Source organism: Bufo gargarizans, chromosome 5, assembly GCF_014858855.1.
Source record: "Bufo gargarizans isolate SCDJY-AF-19 chromosome 5, ASM1485885v1, whole genome shotgun sequence".
Lineage (NCBI taxonomy): Eukaryota > Metazoa > Chordata > Amphibia > Anura > Bufonidae > Bufo > Bufo gargarizans.
This window is the reverse complement of record NC_058084.1, coordinates 46,451,901-46,477,866: the sequence shown is the minus strand read 5'-3', so window position 1 is coordinate 46,477,866 and position 25,966 is coordinate 46,451,901. Positions and strand designations below refer to the sequence as shown.

General features: G+C 45.1%; 1 protein-coding gene across 1 annotated transcript in view; it reads left to right on the top strand.

The window, feature by feature from the left end:
- Positions 1–25,966, top strand: part of LOC122939295 (fibrocystin-L-like) — a gene marked incomplete at its 3' end in the record, with an annotated part of 171,561 nt that overhangs the window by 7,284 nt on the left and 138,311 nt on the right. The window contains exons 2-6 of the mRNA XM_044295366.1: positions 3,314–3,394; positions 8,081–8,225; positions 9,522–9,624; positions 13,251–13,308; positions 16,895–16,991. Coding sequence (XP_044151301.1) covers positions 3,314–3,394; positions 8,081–8,225; positions 9,522–9,624; positions 13,251–13,308; positions 16,895–16,991 — 484 coding nt within the window. The remainder of the gene's footprint in view (positions 1–3,313; positions 3,395–8,080; positions 8,226–9,521; positions 9,625–13,250; positions 13,309–16,894; positions 16,992–25,966) is intronic.

The following is a 25,966-nucleotide window of genomic DNA, read 5'->3' as shown; positions in this document are numbered from 1 at the left end:
CTAACCTGTTAGATGAACATTGTAAATAACAAAAAATAAAAATGGTGCCAAAACAACCAACAAAACCAAACAATATAAAGCAACCAAAATTTTATGTACCCTAAAATAGTAGCAATAAAACTGCCACCTTATCCCGTAGTTTCCAAAATGGGGTAATTTTTTTGAAATTTCTACTCTAGGGTGCATCAGGGGGGATTCAAATGGGACATGGTGTCAAAAAAACAGTCCAGCTAAATCTGCCTTCCAAAAACCATAAGACGTTTTTTTCCTTCTTCACCCTGCCGTGTGCCCGTACAGCAGTTTACGACCACATATGGGCTGTTTTTGTAAACTACAGAATCAGGGCAATAAATTTTGAGTTTTGTTTGGTTGCTAACTCTTGCTTTGTTATTGAAATTTTCTGAAACATTTCAAGATTTGCTTCTAAACTTCTAAGCCTTCTAACGTCCCCAAAAAATAAAATGACATTCACAAAATGATACAAACATGAAGTAGACATATGGGAAATGTAAAGTAATAACTATTTTTGGAGTTATTACTATCTATTATAAAAGTTGAGAAATTGAAATCTGTAAATTTGCTAATTTTTTGAATTTTTTTGAATTTTTTTATAAATAAAAATTAAATATTTGTACCCAATTTTATAATTGTCATGAAGTACAATATGTGACGAGAAAACAATCTCAGAATGGCCTGGATAAGTAAAAGTGTTTTAAAAGTTATTGCCACATAAAGTGGCACGTCAGATTTGCTAAAAATGGCCTGGTCCTTAAGGTGAAAAATGGCAGGGTCCTGAAGGGGTTAATAAAGAAAGTGTATGTTTACAATGTATTGTATTAATTATTAATTAAAGGGGTATTCAAGTCTGGGGAATTAGAGGACTAGGGTAGTGCTTGGATGTCTTGGTCATGCTCTTCCAACCAATGTCAGACATTTCTAGCCGTAGGAAATGTTGCATTGTCTTGTGGGAAGATCCCATCCACCCCAAGGGAGACAATCAGCATGTATGGGTGTACATGATCTGCAAGGATGGAGGATTCATACCCAAATCTATTGAGAGTGCCCTCCACATGGATGAGTGGGCCCAGAGAATGCCATGAAAACATTCCGCAGACCATAACACTGCCACCACCAGCTTGTGTTCTTCCAGCAATGGTTGTAGGGTGTTTGTTCTCTGATGGTTTAGGCCCCTTTTTACCAACACAACTTAATTAGCAGAGGTGCAGTGACCATCCGTCTGCTTCGGGGGCCCACATGCAGTAGGGTTCGCAGAACTGTTGTTTTAGACACACGTCTGGTAGACTCCTGGATCATTTTGGCGTTGAGCTGCACCACTGTAGTGTCGGTCCTCACTCCTGCACCTTTGTTACCAACATTCACTTTCCCATCAATGGCATATAGTGCTCCGCAGACTGGCGCCATTTCTCAACTCAACATACACTTTCACCACAGCAGCCTGTGTTCACACTGCGCAGTTTTCAGAAATGCTGCCATCCTTGACCCAAAAGACAATAATCATCCCTTTTTGCAACTCAGATAAACCACCCTTTTTTCTCATGACAGCAACGAGGGATATGTGTGCAGACAGCCTATCACACACCTTGTATACCCACCGAGCCAGCTCAGCACAAGTGACTTCTTTCATGAGCTACACACTGCCGACGTCGAAAGTAGGAAGTGGTCATAATAATGTGACTCAACCATGCATAACGGAGTATCTCTTAAAGGGGTTTATCCAATTTCTCAAACAGCCCCCCCATGTGCCGGGCCCCTCACAGGTAATATACTTACTCCGCTCCCCGCGCCGATCCTGGTCACCGCTGCTGCTGCTTCTCCCTGTACACGGATGAAAACATCCGATGTCAGAGGGGAAGAACAGCCAATGGCAGTGTCACCTGCGATACTAGGGAGGCTCGTCCCCGTCTGCCATTGGCTGCTTCCTCCCAACACCGGATTTTTCATCCGTGTACAGGGAGAAGCAGCAGCGGCGGTGCGGGGACCGGGAGCGGAGTAAGTATATTACCTGTGAGGGGCCTGGCACATGGGGGGCTGTGTCAGAAATTGTATAACTCCTTTAAGCCTTTGGATAATCAATTATAATTAACCCTGCATTGTTTCAACTTTGCTTTGTGTTTCCGCAGCCCCGGCTGGTGAAGGGCGCCAACTGCTGGCACCATGTTTGCGCCAGTAATTCTCCTTCTCTGTGTCTTCATTCATATCACATGTAAGTAGAAAACATGAATTTTTTTTAGGGGATCCCTCATTCGACAGGATACAGTGAAAATCTTATATGCTTCAAAAAATCCAATATATAAGAGGAACCAGACACATTGGATTTCAATATAACTGCAGCAGATAAGCAGCGTCAGATGTGCCTGGCAGCCGCCTATCACCTGTCTCTACTGAAATAAACCTGCACAGTAATATACATGTCTGTTAAAGAGCTTTGGATTTGGCTGTTGCTGATCGATTACTTGGCTGACATTTATTGGATGTGTCTGGGAAGCTTAAAGGGGTCATCCAAGTATTTTTTTGGAAAGCTATTAAAATAAAAAGAAAAAATGTATAGTCATTTTTCCAACCCCCCTCACTGCTCTCTTCCTCCCCACCAGCCTTTGTTTCCGTGACTGCAGTGGTGACGTGCCTCTATACTGCCCATGACCACTGAAGCCAAACACTGGTCTCAGTAGTCTTGTGCAGCATACTGAAGCCAGTGATAGGTTGCAGCGGTCACATGCAGAAATATGATGTCATGGCTTAAGCGGCGAAAATTCGAGCATCCCATTGTAATAGAGGGCGTTTGGGATGAGGTTTTATTAATCATTTTATTAACTTTAGAACCTTTTTTTTAAAAAAAATATAATAACTTAAAGGTTAGAATAACAGCTTTTAAAAAAAATAGCAACAAGGCAATCACTGGCTGTCCTGATGGGAAGAATAGTGCTGATGTGTGTGCGGTACATGTATACACCGGTGCCTGTCAGTCACTGAGGAGAGGGAAGGGGTGGGGAGAGGTGGAATGAGCGTGCCCCTCATAACTATGGAGTGTAGCTGTAATACGCTGCCTTACGTAGGGCAATTTACGCATTAGATGTCCAAGTATTTCATTGCAGCGCCCTGACTGCGATAACAGAGAAATGCACCGACCTTTCTGGAACATTTCATCTGTAGAATAAAAAGTACAAAAAAAGAAAATGTTGAATTCCCTCCAGATCAGACAGAAAGATAGAAAAACATTTTGATAGAATAGAAAGATAGAATAAGCTGAGCCTGTCCACCAGAAAGGCGCTTATATCACTGACTTTCATTACAGATGGAGAACCCGTTGTAACTCAGATTACACCAACTGATGGCAGTGTGAACGGAGCGACGAGAATCACAATCAGAGGACAAGGTGGGTCTAATACACCAATCACACCCACCACATTGTGCAGATATAAAGTTCTCCATGGGCCCATTCTTAGGGTGGGTGTTGGTCCAACTGGGTGGACACCAAGTAGGGTTTTATTAATACCAAAAAAACTCTTCCATAATGTACAGTATACTCCCTGGAAGTATCTTCATTTTTTCTTTATCTAAAGTAAAATCTGCACATTTACCAGTGGCAAAAATTCTATATTCCTCTATACAAGTCTACCTATTAGGAATGAGCGAATCGACATCCGTACAGTATTCGACCAAAGTTTTATGCAAATTGACTTTGGATGTTTCATCCAAAGTCAATTCGTTCATTCCTACTACCTATTTAGGCAGGATTGAACATCCACATGTCATGCACTTATCTATTGCTGTTAAAGGGATTGTCTCACTTCAGCAAATAGCATTATGCTGTTACACGGTTATATTTACATTAATGTAGATGGGAATTTACTAGTGTTGATTGAGCACCAAAGTGCTCTGGTGCTCAGGCCGAACATATCAGAATGCTCAGGTGCACCGAGCTGAACATCTAAAACATTAGGGATGAGGGTCTGCTGCTGAGCTGACCATCTAAAACATTATGGGCCAGGCCCTGCTGGTGAGCTGACCGTCTAAAAGATTGTAGGTGACAGCCTGCTGGTGAGATAACCCTCTAAAAGATTATATTCGAGGGCCTGTAGGTGAGCTGACCCTATAAAATATTGTAGGTGAGGGCCTGCATGTGAGCTGACCCTATAAAATATTGTAGGTGAGGGCCTGCAGATGAGCTGACCCTCTAAAAAATTATATGCGAGGCCTGCAGACGAGCTGACCTTGTAACAAATCATATGCGAGGGCATGCAGACGAGCTGACCCTTTAAAAGATTATATGCGAGGGCATATATGCAAGGGCGTTATATGCGACGAATAAGCATGATATAAGATATGATATGGAAGAGGAGGAGGAGGAGGAGAAAAGGAAGATTCAACCATATACCCTTTTTTGTGGTGGAAGGAGTACATTATAAACAACACATTTAAAGTGCCTTTATGTTCATCAGCTCAGCTTTCCTCTGGTGGAGTCGAGAATTCAGGGGCAATCCAGGTCTTGTTAATTTTTATAAGAGTCCACCTGTCAGCATTTTCAGTTGACAGGCGGATACGCTTATCTGTTATAATGCCCCAAGCAGCACTAAATACCCGCTCAGTCAAAACGCTGGCGGCAGGGCAGGCCAGCACCTCCAAGGTGTAGAGCGCCAGTTCGTGCCACGTGTCCAGCTTGGACACTCAGTAGTTATAAGGCACTGAGGGATCCTTGAGGACGCTGTCACGGTCTGCTACGTACTCCTTCACCATCTTCCAAAAAATTTCCCTCTATGTGACACTAGTCCGTGCATCAGAGTGGGGGTGCTGGCGAGGTGTCATAAAACTGTCCCAGGCTTTGAAGAGTGTTGCTCTGCCTCTGTTGGAACTGTGTGTTCCCCTTGTCTCCCCTCCTCTGTTGCCCAAGGAACTACAGACTCCGCCATCCCAGGGTACAACTCGCTCCCGGCCTCCACAACGTTCACCCAGTGTGCCATCAGGGAAATATAGCCCTGGCCGAATTCACTTGTACATGTGTCCATGGTTAAGTGGACCTTCCCAGTAACTGCATTGGTCAGGGCACGTGTGATGTTTCGGGACACATGTTGGTGTAAGGCGGGCACGGCACACCTTGAAAAATAGTAGTGGCTGGGGACGGAGTAAAACGGTATGGCCGCCGACATCAGGCTGTGGAAGGGCTCAGCGTCCACAAACCTAAATGGCAACATTCCCAGGGCCAAAAATTGGGAAAGGTGCGTATTTAGTGCTATGGCCTGTGGGTGGGTGGCTGTGTATTTGCACTTGCGTTCAAATGCCTGGGGTAAGGATATTTGGACGCTGCACTGGGACAGGGAAGTGGATGTGGTCGCTGATAGTGCTTGCGAAGGTCCAGATGCAGGGCGGGAGGCATCCAGGCCTGTGTCTTCGACAGGGAATTGGCCAGCACGTAACATAGGGGAAAAGGAGGCAGTGGTGTGACCTGCAGACACAGATTGTGGACCCAGGCATTCGTTCCTCTTATTACGGTGCTTGGATGCCATGTGGCGGATCATGCTGGTAGTGGTGAGATTGCTAGTGTTCACGCCCCAGCTCATTTTGGTGTGGCACAGGTTGCAAACTACTTTTGTTTTGCCGTCCGCACTTTCCTCAAAAAAGCCCCATACTGTGGAACACCTACCCCTTGGCAAGGGAGATTCCCGCAAGGGGGTGCTCCATGGAAAAGTTGCAGGCCTGTATGGTGTGGCCCGCCTTCTCCCTTTTGCCACCCCACTGCCTCTTCCAGCCTGTTGTGGTGCTGCAGATCCCTCCCCCTCTGTACTGCTGTCCTCGCTCGGCTTTCCACCTTCCCAGGTTGGGTCAGTGACCTCATCGTCCACCAACTCCTCTTCCACTTCCTCACTCTGATCGTCCTCCTGATTTGTTGACCTAACCACAACCTCAGTGATTGACAACTGTGTCTCATCCTCTTCAGAAACCTCTTGAGACAGTAATTGCGGTTGACTTATTGGCAACTGTGTCTCATCATCATCCACCTCATTAAACACTAAATGCTGTTCCCCACCGTCATCTTCTTATGACTGTGGATGCTCAAGAGGTTGAGAATCAGGGCACAACATCTCATGTCCCTCTTCAAGCATGCTTGGCGAGGGGGTTAAATCAAGTAATGGCGATGAAAAGAGCCCCTTGCAATATCCGAGTGTGGGATCACTTGTTTGCCTAGACTCTCCATGGTGGGGGATCAGGGTGAGGATTGTGTTGTTGACCAGACTCTTGGCTACCGAGACTGGATTTGGTGGAAAACAGAGTGGTGCTTAACCAACTGGAAGCATTATCTGCTGCAATTCAACCGACCACCTGGTCGCACTGGTCTGACTTCAAGAGCGTTGTCCTGCGCCGCCCTGTAAAATGGGACATGAAGCTAGGTATCGTGGATGATTGTTTTTCTTGTCCTCTGGCAGCAGGCACAGTTTCAACGCGCCCAGGGCCACGGCCTCTGCATGAACCATCAGCATCACGGACACTTCCCCATCCCTTACTGCTAGCATTCTTGATATTAAATGTTATATATGCTTGAAAGTATGTCACACGTACATGCGCACACTTTACACAGGAGATGTGGCACGAATAATCTAACTCTCCGAAGCGGACACCGTCTACACATTCTGGCCAGCCAATCACTGTAATGCCAGTAACCAACATGGCTACGGCATTAGGCCTCATGCACACGGCCGTGTTCCGCGGCCGAGAGCGGACCGTGGAAACCCGGCCGGGATTCCTCCTGACAGCATGAGCGCATGGCGTCATTGGTTGCTATGACGCTGTGTTCTTCATGCAGCCGCACCTGTACAGTAATACACTATACTAGTGTATTACTGTACAGGAGCGGCTGCATGAAGCGCACGGCATCATAGCAACCAATGACGCCGTGCGTTCATGCTGTCAGGAGGAATCCCGGCCGGGTTTCCACGGTCCGCTCTCGGCTGCGGAACACGGCCGTGTGCATGAGGCCTTACAGTGAGGGCAGTATTTACCTGCACGTTTATTGGCTGCATAGCAGGCAAGAAACGTGCGGGAAGGAGACTCTAGCATTGCGCTCGAGCACATGCAGTACTCAACGACCGAGAACCGAGAACCGCCATTTGCCGAGCATTAAGATGCTCGAGCCGAACTGGTGTTAGGCCGAGCATGCTCGATCAACACTAGAATTTACATAGTTTATTCCTTAAACCATTTCCTATGGATATTTCTGTGGTTGGTTATATGCCTTTTTGGCAATGCACTTGTTTTTCCATGTTACCTTTCCTGAGATCTATGATTCATTTATTTTGCAATGCTGCACTCTTATTCTGGAGTACAGAACTTCCTGTGTCATGGATGCAGCTAACAGGGCCACATGTAACAGGGTCACATACATTCCTTATGGTACGCTAAAGAAAGTATCATCTTTTGACCGCATAATACTGAGATCCATTCATTCTTCTGTATCCTGTTGTTTGATGTACAGAATAAAGCAACTTGTGGATGAACACGGTATTGGTGAGTTCAGCTATCTGATGAGGATTGCAGTGATTATATCTGCTTATACAGGCCAGGCATAGAGGTCTTACAAGGGATAGATCGCTATCACAACAATCGGAGTCAGAATATTTATCATGTAGATAAAGTTAATTCAAGCCACTTACTAATGTATTGTCATTATCCATATTGCCTCCTTTGCTGGCTGAATCCATGTTTTCATCACATTATACACTGCCTGTTTCCATGGTTACGAGCACCCTGCAATCCATCAGCAGTGGCCGTGCTTTCATACTATAGAAAAAAGCACAGAAATCTCTGGTGGCTAGGACCTCAGGAGCGCACATAGGCTGGCGGTTTTTCCTATAGTTTGCTCATAAATGCTCATTGGCATATATTAAAACATCATTTTTCTCAGCAACACAGGTGCCTTCAGCTGCCAAGTGCACATGTAACAGGTCAGCCAGTGTCATAGGGACAAAACTGCTGACAGATGCCCTTTAAGGAGTTAGTGTTTTACAGTAAATTGCTGTTTGTACAATGGCCTCTCTAGTTTTCTGATGATTCCTCCTGTGCTCTTTAGGCTTTGCAGAAGCCAATCAGTTCAACTATGGCGATGGAAATGACAATCTGGGGAACAGCGTCCAGCTCGTTTCGTCAACCCTTTCAATCCCGTGTGATGTAGAGAAAGATGCCAGTCACGCCACACTGATTACCTGCTACACCAGGTACGTAGCCTCTGACCGGCCCCTGGGATGGAGGTGACATCTGGAAATTTTTTGTGCTATTTTAGCAGTATTGTCAACCATCAGCAATTCTGATACTAAATAATAATAAAGTACATTCGATGGGGCAGTGGATAATGAGCTCCGCGGGGGTGGTGCTAGAATATCTTATAGATCGTAGCCGGCAGGGACCTCTCTCCTTCTGTACCAGTCCGTAACTCGTCTTGTTCATGCTTAGTGCAATTGTCTGTATTATGTATGTGCACCCCTTAGCATATGTACAGCGCCATGGAATGAATGGCGCTTTATTAATAATAAATAATAATTTTATCTGCAAGTTAAACCCAGATAGCAGCACATTTCCTTTTTTCTAATCTGAATTTATTTTCTGATTATAGATTTTTTTTCTATTTTCTGAACGTGATTATGGGGCGGCCATCTTGCCTGAGCTCTTCTTAACAACATTTAGAAAGCATTGCTTTACAACAACCCCATGGTCCATAGACACAGTGGTCAGGAGGGGACCTCATTGACTTCTATGGTAGAGTTTTCTAGGCATGCTCTGTCACCTGTGTGGAGGACATTATACAAGGGAAGAATAGATAAACTCTGACAATCACCTATTGTGAATGGAGCATCCTGACTTATCTATACACAGAGGTGATATCATTACAGGCAGGATCAGAATGACAGATAAGGAGATAACTGCGGTAAAGATATCTGTACAGATCTAAAAGTGACGCCTACTATAAGGCCTGGTGGCCAGTGCGAGAACTGCAGGATTTTATGTTTTTTTGTTCAAATATAGATACTGACATGGAAAATGACATAAACCATTCTTTAAACAAAAAACATGCTTTAAACAATAGTTCACCTTTCCTTCAAGTCTACATAACAGCCCAGATTTACTAAAGTGACCATGCCTAGAATCTGTCTAAAAAGGGACCTAAATTTTCCGTCTTGTTCAAAAAGGGGGCAGGGCTTGGCAGGAAGGCCATGGCTCTTTGGAAAAGGCATGGATCAAGATGCAACATTTTGCGCCCAAATTGCCCCACAATTCTGGGGTAAAATTCAGTCTCAACCATTAGTTGGTACAGAGTTAGATAAAAGTGTCTGTCCCTGCATCACCTTTCTCACCCGCCTGAGCCCCTGTGATAAATCTGGAGCAGGTCTAGACAGCCGGTCTACACTGACGACTTATATAGCTTTATAGATGCTTTTCTGGTAGGTTTCCTTTAATATTTGTGGTGTTTAAATAACTGAAATATAAAATGATACCGCCATTTTCCTGTGTTGCAGACCCATGCCGGAAGGGGATTACCTGGTGAAAGTGACCGTAGACGGCGTTCCTGCGATCAACAACTGTTATGGATACTACTATTACTGGTCGTGTATGTTCCATGTATGTAGACGTAATTTGTTCCAAATATTTCTCCAATATGGAGTCCGTTTACACATATACTGTTAATGACACAGCGCTAGCCCTCTATTCTCTATTCAGCAACTCCTTAAAGGGGTCCAGTTTGAGCAACACTTAGGACACATTTTCCCTGAAGATTGGCTGATTGTTGGTGGGTTTCACTGTTAGGACCTATTGTATTGGTATTAGTGATGAACAACACAGGCAATATTCGTTCTCGCAATATTTTGCGAATTTTTGGCTGAATATTCGCCATAAATTTGCAAATTCATAATCTCCAGTCATTATTTTCTTGATAACGAAAATCGGCAATGTAATATGCACATAATTCACGCGCAGTAGAAAATGGTTGGTAGCAACTTTCATGACTGTGAGGAAGAACTCCTCATCACTGTAAGTTATTTTACATTACAGCACAGTTTTTTTATACATTTCGCATGCATGGCAGAACAATAACTTTATAGATAGTGCTCCAATATACTGAGTATTTGCGATTGCGCACATCGGCACTAATGATGCGCATTTTTTTTGGCGCAATACATGCAACTTCACATTTTATCAGGTCTTAGTAGATATTATTGATTGGTGCACTAAGTATTGTTGTGACATCACAGCACAGTCTGTAGCATGTATGTATGGACAGCAGAGAAACAGTAATTCCTATCACACTACCTAACACCCTGCACTGGAACCTACCAGCTACACTATATCACTATCTGACCTACACTGACTATCTCCCACTAACTATCTGTATTATATACAGTACAGACCAAAAGTTTGGACACACCTTCTCATTCAAAGAGTTTTCTTTATTTTCATGACTATGAAAATTGTAGATTCACACTGAAGGCATCAAAACTATGAATTAACACATGGAATTATATACATAACAAAAAAGTGTGAAACAACTGAAAATATGTCATATTCTAGGTTCTTCAAAGTAGCCACCTTTTGCTTTGATTACTGCTTTGCACACTCTTGGCATTCTCTTGATGAGCTTCAAGAGGTAGTCACCTGAAATGGTTTTCACTTCACAGGTGTGCCCTGTCAGGTTTAATAAGTGGGATTTCTTGCCTTATAAATGGGGTTGGGACCATCAGTTGCGTTGTGGAGAAGTAAGGTGGATACACAGCTGATAGTCCTACTGAATAGACTGTTAGAATTTGTATTATGGCAAGAAAAAAGCAGCTAAGTAAAGAAAAACGAGTGGCCATCATTACTTTAAGAAATGAAGGTCAGTCAGTCCGAAAAATTGGGAAAACTTTGAAAGTGTCCCCAAGTGCAGTCACAAAAACCATCAAGCGCTACAAAGAAACTGGCTCACATGCGGACCGCCCCAGGAAAGGAAGACCAAGAGTCACCTCTGCTGCGGAGGATAAGTTCATCCGAGTCACCAGCCTCAGAAATCGCAGGTTAACAGCAGCTCAGATTAGAGACCAGGTCAATGCCACACAGAGTTCTAGCAGCAGACACATCTCTAGAACAACTGTTAAGAGGAGACTGTGTGAATCAGGCCTTCATGGTAGAATATCTGCTAGGAAACCACTGCTAAGGACAGGCAACAAGCAGAAGAGACTTGTTTGGGCTAAAGAACACAAAGAATGGACATTAGACCAGTGGAAATCTGTGCTTTGGTCTGATGAGTCAAAATTTGAGATCTTTGGTTCCAACCACCGTGTCTTTGTGCGACGCAGAAAAGGTGAACGGATGGACTCTACATGCCTGGTTCCCACCGTGAAGCATGGAGGAGGAGGTGTGATGGTGTGGGGGTGCTTTGCTGGTGACACTGTTGGGGATTTATTCGAAATTGAAGGCATACTGAACCAGCATGGCTACCACAGCATCTTGCAGCGGCATGCTATTCCATCCGGTTTGCGTTTAGTTGGACCATCATTTATTTTTCAACAGGACAATGACCCCAAACACACCTCCAGGCTGTGTAAGGGCTATTTGACCTGTACCCAATCGAGATGGTTTGGGGTGAGCTGGACCGCAGAGTGAAGGCAAAGGGGCCAACAAGTGCTAAGCATCTCTGGGAACTCCTTCAAGACTATTGGAAGACCATTTCAGGTGACTACCTCTTGAAGCTCATCAAGAGAATGCCAAGAGTGTGCAAAGCAGTAATCAAAGCAAAAGGTGGCTACTTTGAAGAACTAGAATATGACATATTTTCAGTTGTTTCACACTTTTTTGTTATGTATATAATTTCACATGTGTTTATTCATAGTTTTGATGCCTTCAGTGTGAATCTACAATTTTCATAGTCATGAAAATAAAGAAAACTCTTTGAATGAGAAGGCGTGTCCAAACTTTTGGTCTGTACTGTATATAGTGCTAAAGTTTTTTCTGCTCCAGACAGGTTGGAGACACCAAGCCTCGTCTGAACACATGATGGGCGGTGTTACCTGTGCAGCAGAGCTTAGTGACGTGTTAGTCTCTATCCTGCAGACCGGGCAGAGCTCACTCCCAGACGCTCTGTTCTTATTTTCAAGCATCTAATCCTCATCCTCGCTATTGTGCATCTGAAGACTGCTACTATTGTTTTCTTAGACAACAATAAATGAACGGCGGATGTATTAATAGCATTACAGTCACCACAACCCCATTTTTTTTTCGCCTTTTTTATGTATTTGGTATATCCAATTTGATAGTATACATTCATTGTATGACGTATGTTGTACTGATTACGTATTATAATTCAGAGCTGCATTCACAACTTAGCCAGCTTCAGAGCTGAAAGCTTTCAGCTTTTCTTGCCGACTCAGTGGAGGGGAGCAGAGGTGTCTGTCTGACTGAGGCTTGGTTTTAGGGATGGCTGACTGGCCCGTTCCCAAGATCTTCATTTCCTGGGAGGTGCCCGAGAATTTGTACTTCCTAAAGAAACCTAGGAGTGGAGCATGGAAACCTTCTGGACCACAAGAGACTTTACCACTAATTCCTTCAATGCTGTAGTAGACCACCAAAGATTTGACCACTAACCATTTCACTATGTAAAGGGTATAAATGTTGGGGGCATTTTTTTATTTTTTATTGCATTGTACTCATTTTGAGCTAAACATTTCAATTGTTTTTATCATATTTTCAATTGGTCTTTATTAAAAATGTTGAACCCCTGTCTCTGTGCAGCCTTTGTTTTCTCTCTGAACTTTCACTCTGTCCCATAAGGCAGCTCAGCTGACAGCTTAGCTTATCTCTGATCTTATATACACTTATTATATCTCAACTCTTATCTTACTTCTTATCTTAATTTAGAGATAATGGTTATTAGATGACCAGTGCAAAGGGAAAGTACAATTCGCACAGCTAGAAAGTTAACCGAGTAAAATGCAGTCACAAAAAAATGGCCCCGAAGACGTACATAGCACTTAAGTATTAAATGGCTGCATTATTTGGACTACGTGAATGATTTATTTGGGAAGTGAATGGCAGCATTGTGGCGGTGATATATGGTAGTGTTATTTAGGCACCGTATGGTAGTATTTTTTTTATATATCAAGTTATTATACAGAGGCTTTATTGAGTGGCTATTGAGTGGGAGTATTGTGTGAGCATTGTACAGAAGTATCATTTAGCTTTGTGGCAATTTTTATATGTATATATCATTTCAGCCACGAATGTCCTACACCCCACGGATTAGCAGTATCGCCCCAGTGTCTGGAACTCCAGGTATTTATTACTTCAAAAATTATTTAAGCTGGCTTTTCAAATGGTCAAATATTTGCATTTTACATAATTTAGGAGGCACTCCTGTTTTTTTGTTTTTTTTAAATCAACATATGTTAAAAAAAACTATTTTATGTAAACAAGGCCCAAGTGTCACAAATGGTTAATTTTGCTCCTGTAAAATTCTGAATTTACGCTGAGCAAACAACATACTAGTTATTTTTGTCTTGTTCAAGAAAAAAAGCCTCTTTAGGGCTGTGCCGGCCGTAGTCTTATTAAGGCCCGCATACAGTGGGTCCGCAATACACGGGCACCGGCCCATGTGCACTCTGCATCACGGACCCATTCCCGCAATCCGGGAGATGCGGTGCGGAAGCACACAGCGGAACCCCATGGAAGCACTACGGAGTGATTCCGTGGTGTTTCTGGCCGTGCCTCCGCACCGCAGAAAAGTAGTGCATGCACTACTCTTTTGCGGAACGGATGGATCATGGACCCCAATGCACGGAACGACACGTTTGTGGTGCATGAGCCCTTAGACTGTACTTGGTATGGTTCAAATCTGCTCAATGACTACAGTGGTCCCTCAAGTTACAATATTAATTGGTTCCAGGAGGATCATTGTATAAGGCCTCATGCACACTGCCGTTGTGCGGACCTCATACGGCGAATCTGCAACGGGCATGGAACGGGCACCGATCCATGTGCATTCCGCATCACGGATGCAGGCCGCAATCACGGAGTTGCGGAACGGAAGCACTGATCGGAACCCCATGGAAGCACTACAAAGTGCTGTCGTGATGTTTCTGTCCGTGCCTCCGCACCGCAAAAAAATAGAACTTGTTCTATTATTTTGCGATGCGGATGAATCACAGACCCATTTAAATTGATTGGGTCTCGATATCCTGGCAGCCACACTGACGTCCCCAATGCACGGAACGGACACACAACGGCCGTGTGCATGAGGCCTAACAGTCAGGAATAGCTGCGAACCTGCAACTAACCCAGCTATTTCAGTAGAGAAGTGGCCTTGATTGGTTGGATCTGGGTCTGAGATATTGTACGTTGAGTCTGGTTTCAACTTACGATGTACCAGAAAAGACCATTGTATTTTGAAAATATTGTATCCTGAGGCCATTGTATCTTGAGAATTCACTGTATATCATTTATAATATTATTTGGAGTTCACCTTCTGACTTAAAGGGATTGTCCCCTTTAGTCAATCTTTTTTGTTTGTTTGAAGTTTTTGTCACCAGTAAGGCTACTTTCACACTTGCGTTCGTTGGGGATCCTTATGGTATCTGCACAGACGGATCCACACCTATAATGCAAATTCTTGCATCTGTTCAGAACCGATCCGACAGTATATTCTAACACAGAGGCGTTCCCATGGTGATGGGGACGCTTCAAGTTAGAATATACTAAGAACTGTGGACATGACTGCCCCCTGCTGCCTGGCAGCACCCGATCTCTTACAGGGGGCTGTGATTAGCACAATTAACCCCTCAGGTGCCGCACCTGAGGGGTTAATTGTGTGTATCATAGCCCCCTGTAAGAGATCAGGTGCTGCCAGGCAGCAGCGGCCAGACCCCCCTCCCTCCCCAGTATTACATTTATTGGTGGCCAGTGCGGCCCCCCTCCCTCCCCTGTATTACATTTATTGGTGGCCAGTGCGGCCCCCCCTCCCTCCCCAGTATTAAATTCATTGGTGGCCAGTGCGGCCCCCCTCCCTCCCCTGTATTACATTTATTGGTGGCCAGTGCGGCCCCCCTCCCTCCCCAGTATTAAATTCATTGGTGGCCAGTGCGGCCCCCCTCCCTCCCCTGTATTAAATTCATTGGTGGCCAGTGCGGCCCCCTCCCTCCCCAGTATTAAATTCATTGGTGGCCAGTGCGGCCCCCCTCCCTCCCCAGTATTAAATTCATTGGTGGCCAGTGCGGCCCCCCTCCCTCCCCAGTATTAAATTCATTGGTGGCCAGTGCGGCCCCCTCCCTCCCCAGTATTAAATTCATTGGTGGCCAGTGCGGCCCCCCTCCCTCCCTCCCCAGTATTAAATTCATTGGTGGCCAGTGCGGCCCCCCCTTCCTCCCTCCCCATTATTCAATTAATTGGTGGCCAGTGCGGCCTCCCCTCCCTCCCCTGTATTAAATTCATTGGTGGCCAGTGCGGCCCCCCCTCCCTCCCTCCCCTGTATTAAATTCATTGGTGGCCAGTGCGGCCTCCCCTTCCCCCCCCCCCCAATTAAAATCACCCCCATCATTGGTGGCAGTGGAGAGTTCCGATCAGAGTCCCAGTTTAATCGCTGGGGCTCCGATCGGTTACCATGGCAGCCAGGACGCTACTGCAGTTCTGGCTGCCATGGTTACTTAGCAATTTTAGAAGCATTATACTTACCTGCGCTGTCTGTGGCCGGCCGGTCGCTCCCCTTACTGGTAAGTGAAAGGCCTGTGCGGCGCATTGCTTATAGCACAGACCTGTCACTTACCAGTAGGAGGAGCGCCCAGCCGGTCACAGACAGCTGCCACCAATGATGGGGGTGATTTTAATTAGAGGGGGGAGAGGGGAGGCCGCACTGGCCACCAATGAATTTAATACAGTGGAGGGAGGGATGGGGGCCGCACTGGCCACCAATGAATTTAAAACGGGAGGGAGGGGGTCTGGCCTGATCTCTTACAGGGGGCTATAATATGCACAATTAACTCCTCAGGTGCGGCACCTGAGGGGTTAATTGTGAGGATCACAGCCCCCTGTAAGAGATCGGGTGGTGCCAGGCAGCAGGGGGCAGTCATGTACACAGTTCTTAGTATATTCTAACTTGAAGCGTCTCCATCGCCTCTGTGTTAGAATATACTGTCGGATCTGAGTTTTCACGATCTAACTCAAATCCGATGGTATATTCTAACATAGAGGCGTTCCCGAGGTGATCGGGATGCTTCAAGTTAAAATATACCATCGGATTGGAGAAAACTCTGATCCGATGGTATATTAATTGGGACTGACTTTACATTGAAAGTCAATGGGGGACGGATCCGTTTGCAATTGCACCATATTATGTCAACGTCAAACGGATCCGTCCCCATTGACTTGCATTGAATGCATTGGGGCTGTACGGATCCGTTCGGGGCCGCTTGTGAGAGCCTTCAAACGGAACTCACAAGCGGAACCCCGAAGTGTGAAAGTAGCCTAAGCCGATTACAAGGTTTCCAAACCAGCTAGAATCTGTAAGGAAATCAGACCCAGAGGGACAAATGTCTAAAAAAAAATTCTAAAAGAAAAACCCACAGCAACCAATCACAACACAAGAATACGACATGACTGCTGTGCTGAGATTTGGTTGCTATGGGCAACAAAGACAGTTTCTTTCATCTCCTGAAAGTGTTACATTTCCCTGCAGCGCCACCACTGGGGAAATAAAGCATTACACAGTCTCCCACATTTCTAGCTAGTAAATCAGATGCTATATACTTGAAATGTCCTAATAGGGCATTCAAAAATAAGTTTTCTAAACCAGGCGACCAATTATTATAGGTTAACGTGGACTGGGTTTTGTAGTTCATCTCGACCCTTTTTTTTTTTTTTCATTTTTCAGGTTCTATGATCACAATCACAGGCAGAATCTTTACTGACATCTATGGCAGTAATACTGCCTTAAGTTCTAATGGAAGAAGAAATGTCAGAGTTCTCAGGTAAGTCATTTACTTAAAGTGGTTGTCACACAAAAATATGCTACATTTTTAAAACCAGCACCTGGATCTGAATACTTGTGTAACTGCATGTAATACATTTTTTTGTAAAATAACAACAACTACTCAAGATTTGTGTAGCACCACCTGCTGCATGTTATTTTTCTCAGTAACATCGCTGAGGCGGTCGCACATGCTCAGTTCTATCTTTTAACTGCCTCCAGCTCTATCTACTGTAAGAAACTGTGACAGTTACGGGGAGAGAATTGAGAATAGGACACCCCCTATAGTTGTAATAGGGTGAGAGCTGCAGTGGAAAGGACACAGCCCATGGGCTGCCAGCTTGAATAAATCTAGCAGAGCTATTGGAGCAATGAATGGGGAGATCTCTGGTTCCATGTTAGATACAGGGCTGGTTCTAGCTTTGTTAGGGCTCATTTACACGAACGTTTTTTGCGTTCCGTATACGGTCCATATACGGAACCATGATTGTACTCCGTATGCATTCCATTTCCGTATTTCCATTTTTCCGTTCCAAGATAGGACATGTTCTATTATTGCCCGCAAATCACATTCCGTGGCTTCATTCAAGTCAATGGGTCCGCAAAAAAAAACGAATGCATATGGAATGCATCCGTATGTCTTCCGTATCCGTTCCTGCGAAACCATCTATTGAAAATCTTATGCCCAGCCCAATTTTTCTATGCAATTACTGTATACTTTATATGCCATGCTTCCGTTTCCGATCCTCAAAAAACGAAAACCAAACTGAAAAAAGGGAACGCAAACACTACTGAAACAAAAAACTGAAAAACTGATCCATTTAATATGGACCGCAAAACACTGAAAAAGCCATATTGTCGTGTGAAAGAGGAGTTAGAAAGAGATTGCAATGTACTATATGATATATGATTAGCTTTTTTTGTACACAAAACTACCAGCATGTCAGCGCGGTTTCGTGTTCTTGACATGCTTTTGTCAAATGTCTCCATTGTAGCCTTAGGCACAAACAAGTTATAACACTACATGCACTGAATGTCAGTGACCAAAGAAGAGTCCGTGGTATCTGGTGCCTGCAGCGCACAGAAGCTGAGGCCAGTGCACGTCGCTTCACTGCACTGACACTGGATCCTGCAGGACTCTTCTTTGGTAATTTACATTCAGAGCATGCTGTGCTACACATTTTATACTTAGGCTACTTTCACACTAGCGTTCGGGTGTCCGCTTGTGAGCTCCGTTTGAAGGCTCTCACAAGCGGCCCGAACGGATCCGTCCAGCCCTAATGCATTCTGAGTGGACGCGGATCCGCTCAGAATGCATCAGTCTGGCAGCGTTTGGGTTCCGCTCCGCTCAGCAGGCAGACACCCGAACGCTGCTTGCAGCGTTCGGGTGTCCGCCTGGCCGCGCGGAGGCAAACGGATCCGTCCAGACTTACAATGTAAGTCAATGGGGACGGATCCGTTTGAAGTTGACACAGTATGGCTCAATTTTCAAACGGATCCGTCCCCCATTGACTTTCAATGTAAAGTCAAAACGGATCTGTGGTAATGCAAACGGATCCGTTCTGAACGGATCTAAGCGTTTGCATTATAGGTGCGGATCCGTCTGTGCAGATACCAGACGGATCGCACCGAACGCAAGTGTGAAAGTAGCCTAAAAGGGAACCTGTCACCAGGATTTTTTGCATAGAGCTGAGGACATGGGCTGCTAGATGGCCGCTAGCACATCTGCAATACCCAGTCCCCATAGCTCTGTGTGCTTTTATTGTGTAAAAAAATGTTTTGATTGATATGCAAATGACCTGATATGAGTCCTGTATCCGGAGATGAGTCAAGCGGAAAGGAGCCCAGCACCGCCCCGCGTCCTCCGAATCTCCTCCTTGCTGGCTGACGTCACAGAGCTGGAGCGCCGAAATCTCGCGATGCGCGAGCTAGCGCATGCGCAGTGTCGGCATCATGTTCATTCCCTGTGCTGGCATCAGCACAGGGAACAAACTACGCATGCGCTAGCTCACGCATCACGAGATTTCGGCGCTCCATCTCTGTGACGTCAGGGCGGTGCTGGGCTCTTTTCCGCTTGACTCATCTCCGGCTACAGGACTCATATCAGGTCATTTGCATGTCGCTCAAAACAGTTTTTTAACACAATAAAAGCACACAGAGCTATGGCGACTGGATATTGCGGATGTGCTAGCGGCCATCTAGCAACCCATGTCCCCAGCTCTATGGCCAAAATCCTGGTGACAGGTTCCCTTTAAAGGGAACCTGTCACCGGGATTTTGGGTACAGAGCTGAGGGCATGGGTTGCTAGATGGCCGCTAGCACATCCGCAATACCCAGTCCCCATAGCTCTGTGTGCTTTTATTGTGTAAAAAAAACGATTTGATGCATATGCAAATTAACCTAAGATGAGTCCTGTCCCTTACTCATCTCAAGTACAGGACTCATCTCAGGTTAATTTGCATATGTATCAAATAGTTTTTTTTTACACAATAAAAGCACACAGAGCTATGGGGACTGGGTATTGCGCATGTCCTAGCGGCCATCTAGCAACACATGTCCTCAGCTCTATACACAAGATCCCGGTGATAGGTTCCCTTTAAGGCCTATTGCACACGGCCGTTTTTTTTTACCGTTTACTGGCCGTTTTTTGCGTTCCGTATACGGTCCGTATACGGAACCATTCATTTCAATGGTTCCGCAAAAAAAACGGAATGTACTCCGTATGCATTCCGTTTCCGTATTTCCGTTTTTCCGTTCCGTTTTAACATAGAACATGTCCTATTATTGCCCGCAAATCACAGTCCGTGGCTCCATTCAAGTCAATGGATCCGCAAAAAAAACGGAACACATACGGAAATGCATCCGTATGTCTTCCGTTTCCGTTCCGTTTTTTCCTGAACCATCTATAGAAAATGTTATGGCCAACCCAATTTTATCTATGTAATTACTGTATACTGTATATGCCATACGGAAAAACGGAACGGAAAAACGGAACAGAAACGGAAACACAACGGAAACAAAAAACGGAACAGCGGATCCATGAAAAACGGACCGCAAAACACTGAAAAAGCCATACGGTCGTGTGCAATAGGCCTAAAGGGAATCTGTCACCTGCTTTTGCCATTTTAAGCTGTCACCATCGCTATGTTGACTAAAGTACCTTATTTCCAGCAGTCTTCTTTTTACTTATTTTCGTTTTGTAGTTTTGATATAAAAGCGGTTTTTATTTTATGCTAATTAGGGTCCAAGGTGCCCAGAGGGGCGTTTTTTTCACTCTCTGGTGCCCAGTCACGCCCCCCTGCAGTGCCCAAGAACGCCTCCTGATCATCAAATAACCTCCCACAGCCCGGCAAACAGTTCCGCCCCCTCCCCACGTCATATTCTACCTTATAGAAATGCCCCGTCCTTCTTCCTGTCTGCGGCCAGAAAACTCGCGCAGGCGCAGTACCGCCTGCGCGATCATCAACCTCCTGAGGGCAACAGCCTCAAAAGTCTCACTGGGCATGCGCCGAGCCCAGTGATGTGACCTGAGCGCTGTTGCCCTCAGGATGTTGATGATCGCGCAGGCGGTACTGCGCCTGCGCGAGTTTTCTGGCTGCAGACAGGAAGAAGGACGGGCATTTCTGTAAGGTAGACCAGTGTTTCCCAACCAGTGTGCCTCCAGCTGTTGCAAAACTACAACTCCCAGCATGCCCGCACAGCCAAAGGCTGTCCAGGTATGCTGGGAGTTGTAGTTTTGCAACAGCTGGAGGCACACTGGTTGGGAAACACTGAGGTAGACTATGACGTGGGGAGGGTGCGGAACAGTTTGCCGGGCTGTGGGAGGTTATTTGAGGATCAGGAGGCGTTCTTGGGCACTGCAGGGGGGCGTCACTGGGCACCGGAGAGTGAAAAAAAACACCCCTCTGGGCACCTTGGACCCTAATTAGCATAACATAAAAACCGCTTTTATATTAAAACTACAAAACGAAAATAAGTAAAAAGAAGACTGCTGGAAATAAGGTACTTTAGTGAACATAGCGATGGTGACAGCTTAAAATGGTAAAAGCAGGTGACAGATTCCCTTTAACCACTTCAGCCCCGCTAGCTGAAACCCCCTTCATGACCAGAGCACTTTTTACACTTCTGCACTACACTACTTTCACCGTTTATCGCTCGGTCATGCAACTTACCACCCAAATGAATTTTACCTCCTTTTCTTCTCACTAATGGAGCTTTCATTTGGTGGTATTTTATTGCTGCTGACATTTTTACTTTTTTTGTTATTAATCAAAATGTAACGATTTTTTTGCAAAAAAATGACATTTTTCACTTTCAGCTGTGAAATTTTGCAAAAAAAACGACATCCATATATAAATTTTTCGCTAAATTTATATTTCTACAAGTCTTTGATAAAAAAAAAATGTTTGGGCAAAAAAAAAAATGGTTTGGGTAAAAGTTATAGCATTTACAAACTATGGTACAAAAATGTGAATTTCCGCTTTTTGAAACGGCTCTGATTTTCTGAGCACCTGTCATGTTTCCTGAGGTTCTACAATGCCCAAACAGTAGAAAAACCCCACAAATGACCCCATTTCGGAAAGTAGACACCCTAAGGTATTCGCTGATGGGCATAGTGAGTTCATAGAACTTTTTATTTTTTGTCACAAGTTAGCGGAAAATGATGATGATTTTTTATTTTTATTTTTTTCTTACAAAGTCTCATATTCCACTAACTTGCGACAAAAAATAAAAAATTCTAGGAACTCGCCATGCCCCTCACGGAATACCTTGGGGTGTCTTCTTTCCAAAATGGGGTCACTTGTGGCGTAGTTATACTGCCCTGGCAATTTAGGGGCCCAAATGTGTGAGAAGTACTTTGCAATCAAAATCTGTAAAAAATGACCGGTGAAATCCGAAAGGTGCACTTTGGAATATGTGCCCCTTTGCCCACCTTGGCATCAAAAAAGTGTCACACATCTGGTATCGCCGTACTCAGGAGAAGTTGGGGAATGTGTTTTGGGGTGTCATTTTACATATACCCATGCAGGGTGAGAGAAATATCTTGGCAAAAGACAACTTTTCCCATTTTTTTATACAAAGTTGGCATTTGACCAAGATATTTTTCTCACCCAGCATGGGTATATGTAAAATGACACCCCAAAACACATTCCCCAACTTCTCCTGAGTACGGCGATACCAGATGTGTCACACTTTTTTGCTGCCAAGGTGGGCAAAGGGGCACATATTCCAAAGTGCACCTTTCAGATTTTGCAGGGCATTTTTTACACATTTTGATTGCAAAGTTCTTCTCACACATTTGGGCCCCTAAATTGCCAGGGCAGTATAACTACGCCACAAGTGACCCCATTTTGGAAAGAAGACACCCCAAGGTATTCCGTGAGGGGCATGGCGAGTTCCTAGAATTTTTTATTTTTTGTCGCAAGTTAGTGGAATATGAGACTTTGTAAGGAAAAAAGAAAAAAAAAGAAAAATCATCATTTTCCGCTAAATTGTGACAAAAAATAAAAAATTCTAGGAACTCGCCGTGCCCCCCACGGAATACCTTGGGGTGTCTTCTTTCCAAAATGGGGTCACTTGTGGCGTAGTTATACTGCCCTGGCAATTTAGGGGCCCAAATGTGTAAGAAGTACCTTGAAATCAAAATGTGTAAAAAATGGCCTGCGAAATCCGAAAGGTGCCCCTTTGCCCACCTTGGCTGCAAAAAAGTGTGACACATCTGGTATCGCCGTACTCAGGAGAAGTTGGGGAATGTGTTTTGGGGGGTCATTTTACATATACCCATGCTGGGTGAGAGAAATATCTTGGCAAAAGACAACTTTTCCCATTTTTTTATACAAAGTTGGCATTTGACCAAGATATTTCTCTCACCCAGCATGGGTATATGTAAAATGACTCCCCAAAACACATTGCCCAACTTCTTCTGAGTACGGCGATACCACATGTGTGACACTTTTTTGCAGCCTAGATGCGCAAAGGGGCCCAAATTCCTTTTAGGAGGGCATTTTTAGACATTTGGATCCCAGACTTCTTCTCACACTTTCGGGCCCCTAAAAAGCCAGGGCAGTATAAATACCCCACATGTGACCCCACTTTGGAAAGAAGACACCCCAAGGTATTCAATGAGGGGCCTGGCGAGTTCCTAGAATTATTTTTTTTTTTGCATAAGTTAGCGGATATTGATTTTTATTTATTTTTTTCTCACAAAGTCTCACTTTCCGCTAACTTAGGACAAAAATTTCAATCTTTCATGGACTCAATATGCCCCTCACGGAATACCTTGGGGTGTCTTCTTTCTGAAATGGGGTCACATGTGGGGTATTTATACTGCCCTGGCTTTTTAGGGGCCCTAAAGCGTGAGAAGTCTGGAATATAAATGTCTAAAAATGTTTACGCATTTGGATTCCGTGAGGGGTATGGTGAGTTCATGGGAGATTTTATTTTTTGACACAAGTTAGTGGAATATGAGACTTTGTAAGAAAAAACAAAAACAAACAAAAAATGTCCACTAACTTGTGCCAAAAAAAATGGCTGAATGGAGCCTTACCAGGGGGGGAGTGATCAATGACAGGGGGGTGATCACCCATATAGACTCCCTGATCACCCCCCTGTCATTGATCACCCCCCCTGTAAGGCTCCATTCAGACGTCCGCATGATTTTTACGGATCCATGGATACATGGATCAGATCCACAGAACGCATGCGGACGTCTGAATGGAGCCTTACAGGGGGGTTATCAATGACAGGGGGTGATCAGGGTAATCAGGGTGATCACCCCCCTGTCACTGATCACCCCCCCTGTAAGGCTCCATTCAGACATCCGCATGATTTTTTACGGATCCATGGATCCATGGATCGGATCCACAGAACGCATGCGGACGTCTGAATGGAGCCTTACAGGGGGGTTATCAATGACAGGGGGTGATCAGGGTAATCAGGGTGATCACCCCCCTGTCACTGATCACCCCCCCTGTAAGGCTCCATTCAGACGTCCGCATGATTTTTACGGATCCATGGATACATGGATCGGATCCACAAAACGCATGCGGACGTCTGAATGGAGCCTGACAGGGCGGTGATCAACGACAGGGGGTGATCAGGGAGTGTATATGGGTGATCACCCGCCTGTCACTGATCACCCCCCCTGTAAGGCTCCATTCAGACATCCGCATGATTTTTTACGGATCCATGGATCCATGGATCGGATCCACAGAACGCATGCGGACGTCTGAATGGAGCCTTACAGGGGGGTTATCAATGACAGGGGGTGATCAGGGTAATCAGGGTGATCACCCCCCTGTCACTGATCACCCCCCCTGTAAGGCTCCATTCAGACGTCCGCATGATTTTTACGGATCCATGGATACATGGATCGGATCCGTAAAAATCATGCGGACGTCTGAATGGAGCCTGACAGGGCGGTGATCAATGACAGGGGGTGATCAGGGAGTGTATATGGGTGATCACCCGCCTGTCATTGATCACCCCCCTGTAAGGCTCCATTCAGACGTCCGCATGATTTTTACGGATCCATGGATACATGGATCGGATCCGTAAAAATCATGCGGACGTCTGAATGGAGCCTGACAGGGCGGTGATCAATGACAGGGGGTGATCAGGGAGTGTATATGGGTGATCACCCGCCTGTCATTGATCACCCCCCTGTAAGGCTTCATTCAGACGTCCGCATGATTTTTACGGATCCATGGATACATGGATCGGATCCGTAAAAATCATGCGGACGTCTGAACGGAGCCTGACAGGGCGGTGATCAATGACAGGGCGGTGATCAATGACAGGGGGGTGATCAGGGAGTTTATATGGGGTGATCAGGGGTTTATAAGGGGTTAATAAGTGACGGGGGGGCTGTAGTGTAGTGTAGTGGTGTTTGGTGGGACTGTACTGACCTATCTGAGTCCTCTGGTGGTCGATCCTAACAAAAGGGACCACCAGAGGACCAGGTAGGAGGTATATTAGACGCTGTTATGAAAACAGCGTCTAATATACCTGTTAGGGGTTAAAAAATTCGGATCTCCAGCCTGCCAGCGAGCGATCGCCGCTGGCAGGCTGGAGATCCACTCGCTTACCTTCTGTTCCTGTGCGCGCGCGTTCACAGGAAATCTCGCTTCTCGCGAGAAGACGCGTATATGCGTCCAGGAGGAATAAAGCAACCACCTCCCGGACGCATATATGCGTACAGCGGTCGGGAGGTGGTTAAAGGCTATGTACACCTTAGGAGGCAGTTTGACCCCTTCTACCCCGAGCCAGTTTTCGCCCTCCTGCCCAGACCATTTTTTGCAAATCTGACATGTGTCACTTTATGTGGTAATAACTTTGGAACACTTTTAATTATCCAAGTCATTCTGAGATTGTTTTCTTGTGACACATTGTACTTTATGACAATCATAAATTTGAGTCAATATATTTCACCTTAATTTATGAAAAAAAAAAATTGGGGGGCATACACCTTTTTGATCGCTTGGTGTTTGCAATGGTTCTGATGTAAGGTGACAAAAAAAAATTGCTTTTTTGGCACTGTTTTTATAAAAAAAAAAAATGGTGTTTACCTGAGGGGTTAGGTCATGTGATGTTTTTATAGAGCTGGTTGTTACAGACGCGGCGATACCCAATATGTATACTTTTTAAATTTATTTTACTTTAAAGGGTTTCTACCACTTCGGTTTCACATATTTAGCTGTCAGACACTAGCGATCCGCTAGTGTCTGCTCTGCCCAACCATCCTAATATAATTGCTTTTGGGGCAGCCGTTTTGCTAAAAAAATAACTTTTATTAATATGCTAATGAGCCTCTAGGTGCTATGGGGGCGTCATTAGCACCTAGAGGCTCCGTCTACCTTCAGAAACTGCCGCCGCCCAGCGCGTCCCTCCAGCCCGCCCATCTCCTCCTGAATGCGATCCTCCTTGTGAGCGTATGTATTCGGCGCATGCGCAGTGAATGTCTGACAGCTTCCCTGC